The 18,987-nt window shown below is 33.7% G+C and overlaps 1 protein-coding gene and 1 long non-coding RNA gene across 4 annotated transcripts in view; one reads left to right on the top strand and one right to left on the bottom strand.

The window, feature by feature from the left end:
• The window catches only part of VPS8 (VPS8 subunit of CORVET complex), a 110,496-nt gene that overhangs the window by 37,984 nt on the left and 53,525 nt on the right, over window positions 1-18,987 (top strand). For all 3 annotated transcript variants that reach the window (XM_087725595.1, XM_087725593.1, XM_087725594.1), the window contains exons 27-34: window positions 1,870-1,989; window positions 4,965-5,036; window positions 6,828-6,947; window positions 7,362-7,418; window positions 8,349-8,431; window positions 11,930-12,014; window positions 12,337-12,435; window positions 15,241-15,330. In XM_087725595.1, the coding sequence (XP_087581721.1) occupies window positions 1,870-1,989; window positions 4,965-5,036; window positions 6,828-6,947; window positions 7,362-7,418; window positions 8,349-8,431; window positions 11,930-12,014; window positions 12,337-12,435; window positions 15,241-15,330 (726 nt within the window). The remainder of the gene's footprint in view (window positions 1-1,869; window positions 1,990-4,964; window positions 5,037-6,827; window positions 6,948-7,361; window positions 7,419-8,348; window positions 8,432-11,929; window positions 12,015-12,336; window positions 12,436-15,240; window positions 15,331-18,987) is intronic.
• On the bottom strand, window positions 876-9,330 carry LOC148043621 (uncharacterized). The gene is made up of 4 exons (XR_015698037.1): window positions 9,228-9,330; window positions 4,765-4,896; window positions 4,568-4,672; window positions 876-1,603 (listed from the first exon to the last, which is right to left on the bottom strand). It is a non-coding gene; the product is annotated as an uncharacterized LOC148043621 (long non-coding RNA).

Genomic DNA, 18,987 nt, shown 5'->3' with positions numbered 1-18,987 from the left:
GTTAAAATTATTGACAGTCTATCATTTTGATAAGAGTATTAAAATATTTATCAGTATTAAGTACAATTTATAATATTTTTACTACAAGCATAAAATTATTTTAATTTTGAAATGAAATTGAGCATAACACTAGAAACCTCTTTATACTTATTAGAGCATATGAATGTAGGAAATGCTTTATTAAGAATATATCTGCAGTAAACATACTAAGCTTGAATTTTGAAATGTTTTATGTGAATATAAAATTGAAGTTTGGTTTAATGAATGTGCTAGAGTAGTGTATGGTACAACTAAAGTACATGAAAAAATGAATTGCATGATTAGCAAATGTTTCAGCATTGAATTGTTTAAATATATTTATGGATTATACATGTTATTATTTTCATAATGTTAGAGATGTGTTGGTTGGACATGATTGTACACATAATTTTGTATGTCCATCCAATCTTGATAATGAGTTATGCAGATATAAATATATGAATCTGAATGAGTAGTAGTTAATATTGGGTATGATAGAGGAGAGAGTATGTATCAAAGAATGTATCCAAGTCTAAGGTGGGTTATGAATATGAAATGAAAAATTGCAAGTTATATTTAAATGGCATATTAACCACAGGAAATAGATGAATTTGTGTATCACAATTGAATGTTTAATGAGTGAGTGAGTGAGTGAATAACCTCAGAATTTTATATCTTGGAATGTCCATGTGATATGGTCAAAAAAGTCAAAATGGTGACTGCAATAGTGTGATGGAAGCCTTGCCAATTTTTATGTGCATTGCACATAAGACACACTTACCTTATACCTTATTGTACAAACTAATATGTAACCTTGTATTTAATCAGTTGGAACACTCTACTGTAAAAAAAAACAAAAAAAAACCTTTGACATAAAGTCATACTGCTGTGATATTTCAGTCTGTGTTGTCAATAGTCATAAACATGATCCATGTTGGGATGTCTCAAGCCCATGATGGGTTTCTGTTCTTAGCATAGCCCAGATAACCTAGGAGATGAGGCAAATGGGTATTCTCAATCCATGCTTCTAAAACTATAGCATTTCTCTAAAACGGTCTTTGTTTTGAGGCTCTTTGAAGTGATGTGTCATCTTAAACACAATGCTGTCAATTTCACTCAAAAACTTCAGCATACATTTCAGAGCATTTGTAAGTTAGCATCAGGGGAGTGTTGATGGGCCCTTGGTTACCCAAGGTCTTGCGCCATAAAGTTTAGAGGGACATACTCCACTGATTTTTTTCATCAGTTTCAAATGGAAGAAAATTCCTAATTCTTGGGGGTTTGATCACGTAGAGTAGCAGTAGATCAAGTAGAGTCTTGGAATATTCTTTTTGGAGCTCTATCACAGCAGGAGTCTCAAGCTGTGAAAGTTTGATCAAATACAAGTGGAGCATCAAAGGTAAATTAATGTAAGTATGATGTTGAAATTTTCTTACAGGCTTGACATTTTCTTTTTGTAGTGTTTGACCTGTATTTCAGCAAATTCTTCTTTTTCTTTCTGTTTTAAATCCTGCTAGCAATGATTTATCTTAATTTCTTGTTTATCCCAATGAACTAATTCATGTAGTTAGTCTGGAGAAATAAACTGAAACAAAAATGCAATTATGCATTTTATCAGAATTCATTGTTTAGGAAGTCAGTAGTAATAATCTGTCAAATACAAATGTGAAGCAGCTAAGTACTAGTGATTGTGAATACTAATGCAAGTAACCATAAAACAACTTGACTATTCTTTTGTTTTAAATCACTAATGTTGGAAAATTCCTGAAAAAAATTCCTGGAATTGATATACTTCAAAGTGTTAATTCCAGCATTTAGATTGAGCAAAATTTATACTCATTCACATTGCAGGTCTTTGAATTCCTCATCCGTCTGCATTCAGCTGAGGCCCCTACAGATGAAGAAGTGTATCCCTACGTTCGTACACTGTTACACTTTGATACACGAGAGTTCCTTAACGTCCTTGCATTGGTAAGACTAATTAGTAATTACAAAGATAGAAAGTCTCATTATCTCTTGTGTGATTTTAAACAATGGTGTTTAATGTTTTGGCAGTTAAAGAGCAATTGTTACTTTTTAAGTCTGAGGATCATGGTGGGCATAGTATCATGGCATTGTCCAAATGGTACATGATTAATTTTTAGAGTGGGTTCATACAAAGTTTGTGGAAAGTGGAGACTTTAATGCCTTGTGCACCTATTTTCTATTGTTCCTTCTGAAAATAATGAGAAATTAGTGATTTGTAGTACTTTTGGGGAAATATAAAAGAGAATGGATGGTTGCTTGTGGTAACACAACCACTCTTTGTCTTAAACATATGTGTTGGATCTAGATTACCATATTTTTCGGAGTATAAGACAGACCTTTCCCCCCCCCCCCAAAAAAGAGGGTGAAAATCTGGCTGTGCCTTATACAGTGAGTACAGCATTTTTGGCTACCTGAAACCTTGCCCCCTTCACAAAAATGGACATATGGAGGGTTTGGGAGACCTGCAAACTGCTCCTGGGGGCTGGGAGGGAAAAAATGACCCCCTGCAGCCCCTAGGAGCACTTTGCAGGCCTCTCAAACTGTCTGCATGCCCCATTTTTCACAAAAAAAAAAATGAGGTGTGCAGAAGGTTTTGGAGGCCTGCAGACTGCAAAATCTTTTTTTTTAATTTACCTCTTCAAAATCTTGGTGCATCTTATACTCCGGTGCATCTTATACTCCAAAAAATACAGTAAATAGTTGACTTGCAGAAGTTCTTCATTATTGTCCTCACTCTTTCTCACAACCATCCTGTCTTCCAAAAATGCTATACAACCTAACTAGAACTTTGCTGAGTAGAATGGAATAGGTGTGATTTAAGAAGAGTAGAAACAATCTGTCCTAAATGTAACAAGGATACCTATGTAAGATGCACTGATAATTCTGGAGATTCTCCTTTCCCACCAGTATATTGCCTGCCTCATTTAGCAAGATATCCTGACTTATGAAGTAATCTTTCCTGTGGGTTGCAAAGGCTGTCAAGGAAGGGGTATATAGTATATTTTTATCCACCTAGTTGCACATGGCTGGGAATTCTAGGAATAGAAACACAACATGTCTGTGGAACACTGAGTTGGGAAAAACTAATTATAATTATTTTTTCCTTTAGGAATCAATGGTTTATTCATTCATTTATTAAAATTTATTTAATTTTAAATGTTTCTATGTCACCTATCATAGAAAGCATCTCCAGGGAGCGTATAATTCTCAAAATAAATTAATTGTGGTATTAAAAGTTATAAGTTTAAAAATAACCAATGGACATTAATAATAGAGTAATACCAGCATAAGCCATCAGATGTGAATTTTAATGAAAAGCTTTTCAGCTTGCACCTGAATTATAGTCACATTAGTTTTTTATAGTATTGAAAACCATTATAAAAACATTACATTTATTCAACTTATCAGTTTACCAATATTGAATGCATATGGTTCATTTATATTTTAGTAGAAATAGTAATGTGTTAAATACGTCTCTTCATAGACTAACATTGTTATATGGGTTCTATTATATTGGTGACCATTTTACCATGTTATGAATTACTTTATTCCTTGCTTGAATAAAAAAAACATTATAGCAATAGTACTTAGACTTCTATACTGCTTCACAGTGCTTTACAGCCCTCTCTAAGTAGTTTACAGAGTCGGCGTATTTCCCCCAACAGTCTGGGTCCTCATTTTCCCAACCTCAGAAGGATGGAAAATTGAGTCATCCTTGAGCCGATGAGAATTGAAGCAAACAAACTCCTAGCAGTCAGCAGAATTAGCTTGCAAATACTGCATTCTAACCACTGCGCCACCATGGTTCCTAATAATATACCTTCTTTAATCTTGATATTTTCCAAATGTATTGAAGGAGGACACATTAAAACAGCATCACCAAAATTCTGGGACTTCCATCTTTTCATACTTGGAGGTTAGAGAGATTGATTTTAACACATGATAGAAAGCAGTGGTGTCCTTAGGCTATCCTATCACTATATACAAGAACAGAAAAGAAACAGTCATATTCATTTAATTACTCATTTTGATATTCAAGAAGAATTTGAGATATATGATTAAGGCTTAGTTATTAGAGTCTCTAAGCGCTTGAAGGGATGGAACAGAAGGATGGCATTTTTTTTTAGTTCTTTCAAGTTAATATTCTAAATTCATTCATGAATGCACATTTTCTGTTTCATTTCCTCTCCCCTCTGGTCAGTATTGTCCTTTACCATGATTCCCCTTCCTGGAAGGAACTTATAGGCCAACAGACAACATTACTGTTTGCAAAGTGTATATGGATTCTTAATTGGGACAAGATAAGGAAGTCCGAAGCAGAGTTATGATGAGTAGCATTACATGAGGCACAGTGGGATGGGTCCTATACTCCCTTGCTTACCCCCCAAGGAAGGGGGAAGATAACAATAGTTACATTATTTCTTAATTAACACACACACACACACACACACACACAATTTGCTGTCTTTTCCAACCTCAGTAAATGTTCGAAAAATACATAAATATTGTTTTTGATACCTACCTTGGGAGTAGGTTCACCTATACAAGCGATTCCACTGTTCTTCATGAACAGTTTTGCAATACTTTTGACCAACATACCATGGCTAGTATAACATTGTATGCAACCCTTTGAATGGAATGGAGAAATGAGAAAACTAGAGTTAACCATTGTTCTTGTTAATAGTTTCCAACATTGAATAGTCTCTGAGATAACTTCACCTTGGCTTAAGAGTTCTTTCTTAATTGGAGACCATCCATTCATGGTCCTTGATTCAGACATAATTGTAGCTTCTTCACAAAACTTATGAACAGTATATTGTAACGTCTCAAGCCAAATTTTTGTTTTGAATGCTGGAATATATAAAAAATATTGCATGTGAAGTTTTGCTTTTTTCTTCCAATATTATTTTCTGATAAAGACATTTGAAGATTTTAAGAATGACAAGCAAGCTGTGGAATACCAACAGAGAATTGTGGACATATTACTCAAGGTAATTTCCTTTGTTTTAGTGATAAATATAGTAAAATATGTGTAAAATCTTTACTTTGAACTACTATTCATTGTTACCTCATTATCTCTTTTCATTAAATTATTTCTTTGATTGATGAAATATGAACAAACTAATCTTATTCTTATAAATGCAAAATATTTAGATCAGGTGCCTCAGATCTTGCTGGTCCTTACTATTACAACCAGCATCTCCTTAAAAGAGCCATGCCTTTTTCTCCTTGATTTCAAATTCATATCATGATATCAATTATAGGTAAGCCATGGAAAGATTGGGAGATGCAGAGCTATATATGTCACCTTGTGTTCCTGAATGATAGGTGGGATATAACTTTAACAAATATAATTTTTCAGAATTTGCACAATCCAGGAAAAAGTGAGAGCCTTTTAAGGATCTGACATCAAGTACAATGATATAAGGCTATATAAGATCTGATGCAACTTTGCATAATTTGGGTCAAAATATTTTACACCTCTATAGGTAGTCCTTGATGTATGACCAGTCAGTTAACGCCACCTGGAAGTTATGACAGACTCCTCCCAAGGCTACCTATGACCCGGTTTTTAAAGTTACAGCTGCTTCAGCTCCCCTGCAGTCATTTGCCCTTACAACCACCCGCAGGGATGCTGCTTGTCTTTCCTGTCATTCCATCCTCTGGGACCCTACATGTCTAGGATCTACTCCCTACATAGCATCACCTATCACACACTTAGCTTTTGAAGCTCTCTGGATCTCGTGTTGGGGAAGGAGATTAGGCCACGTATCTTGTCTTCTTTGTCCCCTTTATGTTTATGTTACCGCAAAACTCATGTTCATATTATTTCTACTCTTTCCAAGGTATAGCTATTTAATATCAATATATACAAGTATACATACAAGTTTTTGCCATAACATGCTGGTTACCGTTTAGAATGCAAGTTGACCATAATATCTGTATCCTTAAGATTATGGATGATAACTGTATGACCATTTCACGTAATTATGTCTATATTGCCAATCTGTCATCAATTGTAAATTAAAATATACAAAACATAAAAGATTTTTTGTGGCTTTCATGAAATATGCTACTAAATTCTTTATTCTTTTATTGTGCAGAATATATTTTTATATTTGACATTTTATCAACATTATTACTTATACAATAAGTATGTAGTTATATACTTATATAAGTAACAATCATGTTTGTAAAATATAAATAAGTTCAAAATATATTCTGCATAATAAAGGAATAGATATCAGAAACGTGAGGTATAAATTTTGATTTGTGGTAAGAATTGAGGAAATGTTGTGTTTCATAAGATAAAATACTTGCTCCTTCGTGAGAAAAGATGAGATTTCCTCCACTATTATTCATTTCCATCGCCTGCCAACCGACTCTTCAGTTATTTATTGTGGTTGAATTGTTTCATAGATCATTCAAGCAATGCCCAGTGTTATCCCACTGATAAGTTCAGAACAATGTCACTGTGACCTAGAAGATAGAAAAACGCTGCTTCCTTTTAGTGATGTAGCTATATCTGCCTACAGCAATAAGCTTGGGGAACATTGTCTTAGAAACCTTACGTGAATTAAAATTTCCCTTTAAAATTTTTGACTTGGTGTGTCTTGGAAGACATGTTTACAGTAATTAAGTTCTGAAAATTTTAAATTATTTTTGTACCACTTTATTAAGTGTAGTGTTTTTATGTTTTATTTTATTCCATCTCAAGAAGAAGATATGTGCTAACCTAAATTGTTATGATTAATAAATGTATCTATTTTTCTCCCTTCTAGGTTATGGTGGAGAACTCTGATTTTACCCCATCACAAGTTGGATGCCTTTTTACTTTCCTTGCTCAACAGCTTGCTAAGCCAAACAACACATTGTTTGTGAATAGGATGCTATTTGACCAGGTAATATAAGAAACATAATGGGGTGGAATTTTTATTCTAAAATGGGCAAAGTCTATCTTGAATTATAAAATGATTGTAATGCCATCTAATTTGTAATTATTCTATCTACTGTTTCAGAAAGTTTGAAATAAATTATGAAGATTTGAATGCAATGATTTTAGAAAGGATATGTGGGAAACTAGGAGATGCTTAAAAAGAATAAACACCTGTTGTATTGGGTTTTTGATGTTGCATTTTCATTTCACAGCATTAATGTATTTTAGAAGCTGGGATCCTGTTCCCAAATGTTGTAATGATTTGTATGTCCTTTTCTTTAGTGGGAAATGCTACAATAGATAAATTTGTAAAATGTGATACTGTGCTTGTGAAATGGAGCAGAAATATGTATACAATAACATTTTCTTTTTTGCTCAGGTCCTTGAATTTCTCTGCAGTCCTGATGATGACTCACGACATTCGGAAAGACAGCAGGTATGAATCGTTAGGATAATATTCATGCTGTGAAAATGATTCATGGTTAAGACAGAAAGATCATTACTAAAAATGACCATACTTTAGAGCATAAATGCTAAAACTAGAACTCCACACTGAGAAACAATCAGCTTCTAGAAAACTGCTAAGAGCTTATATATTAATCAAGGCATATTAATAGTTTTCAAAATCACATAAATTGTAACAGTTCACACCAAATACATTTATATAGTTTGATTGCCACTGTCATAGTTAATACTTAGAGAGTGATTTAAGGATACATTTATCAAGAGGTGTATATTTCTATGTATATAATGTCATTTTTCACTTCAGTTTTTCCAAATCCCCTCTAGTGGAGATAACAGTGTTGGGTTATATCAGAAAAGTAGTGAATTTGGACTCAAATTACTCTTTTTCTATACTTCATTATTCAATTGAAGTTCAGGAAGAAAAAGAGGAGACATGCAATTGTAACAGACTAGTGGGCTAAAGCATGGAAATGAAATTGTGATAGTCTCTAAGTACAGAATGTGGTTGAGAGGGAAATTATCTTGCTTCATATTATATGAAGCAGGTAAATATTCTCATCGTGCTTGGGAACATGATCATGTTTAATCAACTATTCCAAAATTATAGTTTCCTCTTGATTTCATCCTTGATCAAGATACATACCTAAGAAAAGGAAATTATATGTTGTCCTCAGGCAGTAACTGAGAAATTCCAAAATTAAACTTCATGTCAGAAAGAAGGTCTCTACTTATGTAAATATGTATATTGCAATGAACAAGCAAAGGTTAGAAGAACGTAATTTACTCCTTGATGTCTGATGTTTGTTTCATATGTAGACATAATCTTTTATTGTAGAGGATAAATGTTGTAGGGTCTCTGAAGGATTTAAACATAATATTTATAATTACATTGTGCTAATAGGTTCTTTTAGAATTGCTTCAGGCTGGAGGTATAGTGCAGTTTGAAGAAAACAGACTCATTCAAATGGCAGAAAAAGCTGAATTGTAAGTTTCTGTGCATCTTTTCTAATTTGTTTTAGTCCTTTACAACCACTCTGATAAATCCAGGATTTTTTAAAAAGAAAAATTACATTGTATTATTGTAAGATATAAATAGTTTGATTTTAAAACCCAAATGACACATTGTATTATTGAGTACAATGATATTTATGTTGACTGGATACTATTAATGCTTTGATAAATTAGATAATTGAAACATTTAAAAATTAAGGAAAATGCTTTATATCAACCATGAATTCCAAAATATTAATGTTAATAAACTTAGATAGGTTGATTAGATTTTACAGTAAAAAACAAATATGGCATTGACTAGGATTGTCAACATTGGCAGTAAAATGACAGGATTTCCCCCCCCCTGAGAATTAAGAATAGAAATTAGAGGCTTCTTGGAGGCATGTTCACAGTTTTGGGGAGTTAAAGGTAGAAATTGTATGTTTTGTCTTCCACTCCTTTTCCTAGTTTTTATACACCTTAAAAAACTCAAAATATTAATCCCATTTATCTCCTGATACCATCATGTCACTTGACGGTATTCTGTAACAGTCAAATTGGCTAAGAGAGCATGTTTTAGACCTGGTTAGTAAATCACTGTCTGCCTTTTTAACTATATCTGAAGCCACTTTTTATGGATGCTTGCAATTATGTTATTATATTAATCAACAGTTGAATACATATGATTTGCGATCTATCTGATTTTTGTGCCAGCATTTTAACCAAAAAAGTCATGCATCTCTGCCTTTCTAAAAGATATATCTGTGAGGATTATCCGTGAGGTTGTTACCATATATCATATCCTTCTTATAATTTCATTTTCTTATTGTTGGGATGGAATCTTTTGCTTCTTTGACTTGATCCAAATTGAGGCTGAAATCCTTTATCTGCAGAAGATAAATAGAACCAGAAGAAAAAAAATACATGAAGCGGTTGCTTGGCAACTGCTTTCAGCTGTAAAATCTGTGTTCATCCTCATTGCCTTGTCATTGCAGATGCATTTCAGTACTTAGCACACTATATTGTATAAAATTTTGGCCATGAGATTAAATTTCTGGTGATTACAACTTGACCTACATCCTACTTCTCCAGATGTTGAAGCAGTCTCGGTCTGTTAGCTTTAAGATTTGTTTTTATAACTGTCTAATTCTATTACCAGGCTGCTGGGAAATCATAGCAACATTTATGCTGTAAGAGATTAAAATATCTGAACAAGTTTGTCTGATTAACTCCCTACCCAGGTGCTTTTTTACAATAGTAAATAGCTCAATATAAACTGGAAAATGACATATATTCACAATATATTCACAAAATATTGACTAAGAAATTGGTCTTTCTGTAGTACTACTGTATCCTTTCTGTAGTAGATCATTGTATAAATTAATGAGTTATTTTACCTATATCCATTTAACAATTCTATTTATAATCAGTTTTAATATTTTTTACATGGTACATTTTATATATTTGATTTTTATCCTGCCATATCTTTTTAAATAATTCAAGGAGGCCAATATACCTCATTACCCTTCCTCTTCCTATTTTCCCCACGACAACAACCCTGTGAGGTGAATTGATTGAGAGAAAAACTAGCCCAAGACAACCCACTTGACTTTCATGCCTAAGGAGAGACTAGAACTCAGTTTCCTAGTTTCTAGGCCAGCTCCTTATTCCCTACAGTAATCCGTCAGTAATCTGACCATACATTTCCATTATCAGTGAAATTAAAGAGCATTTGTAACTCTTGCCCATTAAAAACTCTAATCTCACTGAAGCAATGCCTTTATTGCAGTAAGCAAATTTTTACAAAATCTCTGCTTTGGAGTTTCAGGCAATTCAAGTCAGGAAAACAAAAGGGGAAGAATGATTGTTTATAAATCTATTTGTCCTGTATTATTTTACAAGGCTTACTTCTGCTCATAGCTGACTGAGCAGTTTGTATAATTCAGTAATTAGGTTAAAAATTATACAACAACCATAAAAAAGACACACACACACACATCAAATTTTTATCACCAGTTAGAATACTTAACCAAACATTCTCTCCCCTGAAAGAATGCTCCGTTTCAACCTTCACATACTGAAACTGAGTTTTAATGGCTTTACAGAAACAAAATCCAAGGATAGTATGATCTCTGGGAAGATGCTATATCAGAGACAGGAAGCTGCAACAGTGAAAGCCAGCTCCCACAGGGACATTGTCTTTTAGATGTTAATGAGACGCAGAAAGATTCCACTAGAAATTGGCAGTTCTGAAGATACTGATTACATTATCAGATAGCATTAGAGACCTTTTAAGAAAGCGTGTGCATTTTATCAAGTACAGAATATTGCCAGATTAAAGTAAAAATTCCAAAATATACTGTTTAAAAAAAAACAAGCAAATACTTGATCTATCTCCACTGTTTAGAAATAGAAATTCCAGTTGTTAAATGCATTCTGTAGAGAGGCATAGGCGATGAGTGGCAATTTCTGGACCCTTTGAAACTATTTTTAATCCAGCAGTACCTCCAGTGTGATCTGAGCTTCATTTAAATCCTATTAATTCCTATTTGGGTTGAACAAACAATGCAAAAAAATTGTATGGTCTCATGCTTTTAGCAGGGATTTGAGTTGCTAATATAAAACATTTGTTGTTCTCTTTGGATCAAGCTTCTCTTCTTTTTCATTGATTTTTATAGTTTTGGTACTAGTGTTACTTTAAATATGTCTGGCTTGAGTGTTGTTAATTTTAAATTAAAAAAGAAAGAATGTAAATACTGAATGAAATTCATGTAATAAAATTCTAGTGCTAGTTGAACCTTCTTTAATTTTTGCTAGTGTTAAATAACTAAGCTCCCTCAGGTCACAGACAATTAACTGATATTTCATGCAAAAAAAGAGAGGCAGGTAGAATAGATACTGTAGTTAACGTCTAAAAAAAAGAAGTGAAGATAGGAACAGCAACCTCCATATATGAAGCAGCTTAGATTAAGTAAAGGAAATACATGTGACTCCCTTCCTCCTCTTTCACCGGCATGTTAAATATCACTGATTTAGAAGGCTTTGTTTTTTCATGAGATAATTTTTTGATTTAAAAAAAAAATGACAAGTGATCCATTTATCAAACATGACATTAAATATTGCTGACACAGCTCAAGGTTATCTATTTATTAGTTTGTCTAATATCACTTGTGCCTTCATGTCAGTGTTGAACTTCTGGGGGCTGCTTGGATAAGTTTCCGTGGCAAGGTTTTTCTGAAGTGGCTTACTTGCTAGAGTAACTGCCCCAAGGTTACCTAGCTGCCTGTGCCTAAGGTGGGACTAGAATTCAGGTCTCCAGTTTATAGCCTAGTACCTTAACCACTACACCAAATTGGTTCTCTTATGTTTAATAACAGTATGTTAATAACATCAAATATTAAGATAGGAAAAACAGGACATGTTTTATAAAACTGCTCTTTTTAAAGGATGCTTATGTCTAAAAAGCACTTAGCTATAATTCTTTTATTTCAGTTACCAAATCTGTGAGTTTATGTATGAACGGGAACATCGCTATGATAGGATAATTGATTGCTACTTGCATGATCCCTTGAGAAAGGTAAACATGACATGGTACAAGTTATAGAAGAAAATTCAGATGAAATCTATTTAATTTTTCAGCAGCTTTTCTGTATTTTGGGGGGATGGAGAAACATGCCTTTTAAAATAGATTTTTAATAGAAATATGCTAAAATGAAATAGTGGTGAATGTTAAAATGGTACATAAATGATATATTTTCAGTGCCTTGTTGCTTTATTAATGATACATTTTCAGTGCTATGTTTCAGCATGTAATATATGAGAATCAGTCATTTAATTTGAAAGAATGTTTCTGTAATGTATTTTTCTTTTTTGTAACCTTTCCCATATATTTCTTAAAGGAAGAAGTTTTCTCGTATATCCACAATATTCTTTCCATTCCTGGGTATAGTACAGAAGAAAAGCAATCTGTGTGGCAGAAAACTATGAAACATATTGAGGTATGTTTTAAATAATGTAATTATACATATACATATACATATACATATACATATACATATACATATACATATACATATACATATACATATACATATACATATACATATACATATACATATACATATACATACATACATACATACATACATACATACATACATACATACATATATATATATATATATATATATATATATATATATATATATAAAATTCTATATGCAGTAATACTGTATAGCTGATATATTCTAATAAATTAATGTACCGTAAGTGAAAACAGAATAAGACCATATTTCTAATATTTAAATTAATTTTGTCTTTAAATTCAATTTATCTGATTAAGAATAATTACTTTTGAGGATAGAAAGCTTCATGCATTGACTGACATAAAGTTAATTAGACACTTTGGTTCTTCAGATCAGTCACTATACAATTTGAAAGCACTTGTAATCAAATATCCACAGATGAACAAGATTTTTCTTAATGGAATTTCATGATTCACTATAAAAAGCCATGGTTCCTCTTTCTCTGTTGTTTTTTATTCTCTGAATATCTCTGAATATCCAAATTTAGCGTTGCTATGAAGACACTGAATGAGTGGTGGTTACAACTGGTCTTCAAAGCTCCGACTATTCCAGCCAGCATCCTTGCAATCCCATGGTTATTATCTGGGTGCTTGGCAACCAGCTCACATGACAGTTGCAGCATCTCAAGGTCACTTGATCAGAATGTGTGACCTTCACTGCCAGCTTCTAATAAGCAAAGTCAATAGGAAAACCAGCAGGGAAAGTTGCAAGTCACCCCCACCAGCTTCTTTGCACTTGCACCATGCCTCTCCTGCCACACCTTAGATACCCTGCCTTGCTGCACTAGCCACTCCACATGCCTTGCTGTACTCTCCCTCACCACCTGAATACCCTCACACATCTTCACTCATCCAGGGGCAGCCACCCCAAAGTATGCTAAGTGCTCCATCTCCTCTACCATTCACATACCCTCTTCCACCTAGCAGTTGCTACCCAAGTTCCACCCTGCTCACAGCACATTATCCCGTCACTCACTCACCCTCAGATATTCTCCCCAAGCCTTGCTGCACTTGTGCTGTACCTCCCCTGCCATTCCCAAACCTTCAGACAGCCTCTTCCACCCAGCAGCAGCTACCCAACTCCTGCCATACTCATGACATGCCACCACTCAGACCCCCTCTCCCATCCAGCAGCAGCTACTCAAGCCTCACCATGCTTGCTTGCTCTGTGCTTTCTTGATCACCCACACACTCTTTGCTCCCTCTCCCATCCAGCAGCACTGCTTGGCCTGCTTGCAAGCCTTTGGGACTAGCAACCTTCTGCTGGCTTCCCTGTTGATTTTGTCTGGTGGAAGCTGATGAAAAGTTGTGAGGAGATGTTCACTGAACGACCCCCGTTCTTTGCTTAGCAATGGCAGCATAAATTTGTATTGATGGGCTGCAGAAATTGGTATTGATAAGCGACGCAGTCATGCGATGTTGTGCTTTATGACCGCAATGCTTAATGATACAAATTCCTGTCCCAGTTGCTCTCATAGCTCAAGGACTATCTCCAGCTACAGACCTCAAGGCTTATAAGATGCATAGTTTTCCATTTCCCTAGTGGTATGTTTTCTAAAGAAGAAAGCTTTTCATACATTAAAGAGATCACGCTGGATAAGGTAGGATGATGACTTCAAAGTGGTTGTTCAAACTGAAAGTCTCACAAGTCTGGGACACAATTGCAGCCCTGCTACATACATATGACTCCAGATTTGGCGTATTGATGCCCCTGAAGGATTATGCTGCACAATGACCAATCCCCCACCCCCCTAAAGTTAGTATGTATAAACATAAACATAATAAGGTGTGATACAGTTGTTCTAAAAGCTGTAGTATAACTTTTCCAACCTGGGAGTTATAATAGGGGGAAAAACTAATAAATAGTTCAGCTGATTACAGCTAGAGGAAAGCATTAGCAATAAATGGGATGTATGAATGTGGAAGAAAAATACTGATTCCTTTTTAGCCTCTAGGATGCTTCTGGAAATATGAAATAGCCACGAGATTTCTTGGTTTGCCTAATTATTATGCATGTAATCATTCTTATTTTAGGTAGTAAATATGGATGCATGAATTATTATTTAAGTTGTTCACACATAAATTGGATAGAAACTATATATGCAGATTGCAGATACATATTTAAAAACTGGTTCTGCAAATTAGTAAAGTATTAAAATGTTCACCCTTGACAATGGCTTTCCAATGTAAATATCCATCATGTATATCTAAATCACAATGTTTCCAATAGAATTTTTTTATGAAAATATGTATAAAATAGCAATACTAACCAATTATGCATCCACTGTTTTAATCTTCATTGCACTATAGTCTTTCATTGGAATTTAATATAAAATGCATATGAAAACTAGTTAATTGTGGTAACATTTATGGCTTCTGAAAACACTTTCCTACTGAATACTTATTTAATATAAAGCTAGAAGAAGTTGCTTGAATGTACATAGAAGCCAATGAGACTCTTATGGAAAATTCAGAATAGAGAATTTGGTATTTTCAGGCAACATCTGAAGATATCTTCTTCAGTGAAAAAAAAAAAGAAACATAATCACAGAGATGCTTATCTCTGTCCTTTATCACCTTACCTTACTAATATAAAAAGAAAGAAACATTTGGAATAGAATTCAGAGTAAATTCTGAAATATCACAAACTGAATTAAAATTTCATGTATTTAATCCTGAAATTCATGGATCTGTAAATCCTTTTTTTTCTTTTGCTTAGGAGCTGACATCAGTGAGTCCTTTTAAAACAGCAGATCTTATTTCTATTCATTTCAGTGACGAGATTGAACAAATAATTCAGATTCTACAGGTAAAGATGTATTAAGCAACTAAATTGATGTGTAGTGTTTCATCACAAAAAATAATTTTTCACTTTCCTAAACTTAGAAGAACCTATTTTTCAAAAGTCTAGATGTGTACAAATCTTTATAGTAAGTAAAACCAGAGGATTTTTTTTCTAAATTAAAAAGGGTGATATATGTCCAGTCAACAAACACAGTTTCCCCAAATACTTGGTAGAGATGCCCCATGATGAAAGTATTCCTGAATTAAGGCATACAAGACCTTAAATTCCATATACTGCTGGGCTTTCCACCTTGACTTTGGATACTCTTTCCTTAGAGATTCCAAGTGAAATATTGTTGCCAGCTTTTAAAATGAAAGCTTAATTTACATCCTAGATTCTGATTCTAATCACCTTTGATACCTATGGCTTAGAAATATTATGAACTAATTTCACTGTTCTTATTTTTTTAAATCAACATACTATAACTCTGAGTAGAACAATACAAGATCTCACTGAACACAATGAGCTTTGCTTACAAAAAGCCAGATATTCAAAAGTAACCTTTGCTTACTGCCACATATTTTTATGAATGGGATTAGATCCCATTGAACTGAAACAGATCATTTTTCAAACCATTTTGTAACTATGATTCAAAGGTGGAAATTGACTGATTTAAAGTACATTACCCTCTCCTTTGTCATATGTACATATGCACACATGCAAATGTAATAATTGATGTACTTTTGTTATCTTGGCATCAGAGATTGGTAGATTAGAAAGAAGCAGAATTTTTAGGAGGAAAGTGTAATTTTTCTTACAAAATAATATTTCTGTCCCTTGTCACAATATAATTTGCTGCTGATTTCTTTCCCACTTCTGTTGTAAAAAAAAAACAGTTAATTAGTGTGTAGTGTCTTTGGGTGTGCATTTTACTAGAATATATTTTCAAAATTTGAACCTGTCTGTACTGTCATTCTATACATAATTATCTCAAGCTAATGCCTTTGAAAGAGGAGGAAAGTGTGTTGAATATGTTCATTATTTTGAGATTTGTAAAAATAATAAAGGTGGTATACAACAAACAAACAAACAGTAACTATACTATAGGCTTGCACTAAATGTTTCTATTCTGCACTCACTTACTTCAAAAACTGTTTCTTTACAAGTGGCAAATCTTTGAAAATGTAACTTTTCTGCCAGATTTTTAATGGCTAATTAATTTTAGTATTTTTTTAAATTATATTCTGTTTTTAATTTTTTTGTTAGCTGGCCTAAGTGCCTGCAAGGATAGTAAAATGAGAATTAAAATAAGGTAGGCGAGAAACTAGTCTTAACAGAATAAGCAGAAAACCCTATCCATTTCAGACAGATGGTTGTCCAAACTCTTAAAAACCTCCTGTGTGAGAGCATCCACAACTTCTGGAGGCAAGTTGTTCCACTGATTAATTGGTCTAACTGTCAGGAAATTTCTCCTTGGTTCTAGGTTGCTTCTCTCCTTGATTACCGTAGTTTCCACCCATTGCTTCTTGTCCTGCCTTCAAGTGCTTTGGAGAATAGGTTGACCCCCTCTTTTTTGTGGCAGCCCCTTAGATATTGGAACGGTGTGATCATGTCACCCATAAACCTTTTTATTAAATTAGACATACCCCATCCCTACAACCATTCTCCAGTCCTCCTAATCATCTTTGCTGCTCTTCTGTGCACTCTGTCTAGAGTCTCAACGTCTTTTTTTTTTATCATGGGAACTAAAACTGTGGGCCAAGTGTGGCCTTACCAAGACATTATAAAGTGGTACTAACATATCACATGATCTTGATTCTATCCCTCTGTTGATGCAGTATAGGACTGTGCTGGCTTTTTTGGCATCTGAGCACACTGCTGGCTCATATTTAAGTGATTGTCCACTAGCACTCAAAGGTTCCTCTCATAATTACTAGGTCTTTTGAGGCAACAATCTGCTACAAATATAACAGATTAAATAGACCTGCTCTGCTCTCCGTATTCCCACCAGTCTCACATTTCTCTCCCTCCCGCCCTCCTTCTCTTTTCATTTTAAAGAAAGGTAGAGAATTCTAAATCCTTTTATTGGCTAGCCGACAAGATTTCTCCCCCCCCTGCTTCTGTATTAACCAAAATTTCAGCTCCTTCTATTCCATAAAACACTTACAGAGCAATTCATAAAATGAGATCAATGTAGTACAATATTGCTAAAATCTATAGCATCATGAAATGCCTTGAGGAGAACTGTGTTTGAAGCTAAGTTCAAGTGATATTTATGCCTTGTGTATTGATCTTTTTACTTCCCTTGGAACTTGTTAAATGTTGCTTCCTGATTTTTTTCAACTTTATATTTCATTTTGTGTGTGTGTGTGTTAAATTGCAACAGGACAAGCCTGGAAAATGCCCAGAATTTTCAACAGCATAAAATATGTATTTAAATAATATTAAAGGTACATTTTCCATTTTAAAGAAAAGTTGTGAACAACCTAGGAAACATATTGTTATATGCCAAATCTCATCTAGTCTTATGGTTCCTTTTCTTTGTATGACATTTCACAGTGCAAAAAATATATTGTCTATTTTTAAAGCAGTAGATTTTTTTGAAACAATAAATAGAATACAGTAGTGTATTAAAAAACTTTTACACATTATAAGAACTCGTCCATGCTACTATTATAAGATACACATCCATGTCTATATACAAAAGCTATTGGATGCATAGTTATTAAGAGTAATACTGTTATCTAGATTTCTTTTTATAACTATCCTGATTTCCTCTTATATTTGTTGTGTAGGCAGAAACGTTTAGCCATGACAATATAGCTGATTAATTCGTTAACAATTCTTAGATTTATCTATTTCTATACATATTTCTGTTCTATGAAATATGCATCACTTACCAAAGGTCAGGTTTTTAAATCTTGATTTACAGTGCCAGTTTCAACAAATCCAGATTTATATATTTCTGTTAAAATCAAGCAGATTGCCTATCAAAATCTTCCTACAGCTCTTTTAAAGAATTTGCAATAATTTGTTTGCAAACATGTTCCCTTGCAAGGGAATTAAAATCTCTTGTTTGTTTTCCTCACTCACCCTTTTCTGTGCTTCTAAAATGCTACTGATTTTCAACAATCAAAATTAATTCCTGGTCAAACTATAAACCAAGATAAATTCCACCGGTAACATACAATACCACTTTCTAAAGAAATACATGCAAATTTCCTATACTTTGAATTATATAGCTCAGTGTAGTGACATCGCATGAAACTTACCTTGGTAAATCATAACTGTAGTGCCAGTTAAATAAATGGAATGTCTTGTTCTTAGTACTTCTCTTCAGTTTGAAATTGACAGAATATGCAAGCAAGATGGGTTTCTTATGACTGGAGACTGGAATACCAAAGTTGGAAATATTGGGAGGGAATTGTAGATGGATTGTATGGTTTAGAAAAATGAAGCAGGAGAACAACTTACTAATTTCTACAATTCCAACAATTTCTCCATAGCTAATACAGCCCTCAAATAATCAAAGCAAATGCCCATATATATGGACATTAATAGCTAGGATATATAAAAATTAAATTAAGCATATTATTGCTTAAATGGAGATGGAAAAGCTCTGTCAAAGCATCACACATAGCCAGGTGCTGACTGCAGAACAGATCATAGACTATTTAGTGT

Source organism: Thamnophis sirtalis, unplaced genomic scaffold, assembly GCF_051295495.1.
Source record: "Thamnophis sirtalis isolate CommonGarterSnake01/CBP01778 unplaced genomic scaffold, rThaSir2_p1.2 scaffold_11, whole genome shotgun sequence".
In the NCBI taxonomy this organism is placed as follows: Eukaryota; Metazoa; Chordata; class Lepidosauria; order Squamata; family Natricidae; genus Thamnophis; species Thamnophis sirtalis.
The sequence above is the reverse complement of the archived record's forward strand: the minus strand, read 5'-3'. Positions and strand labels throughout refer to the sequence as shown.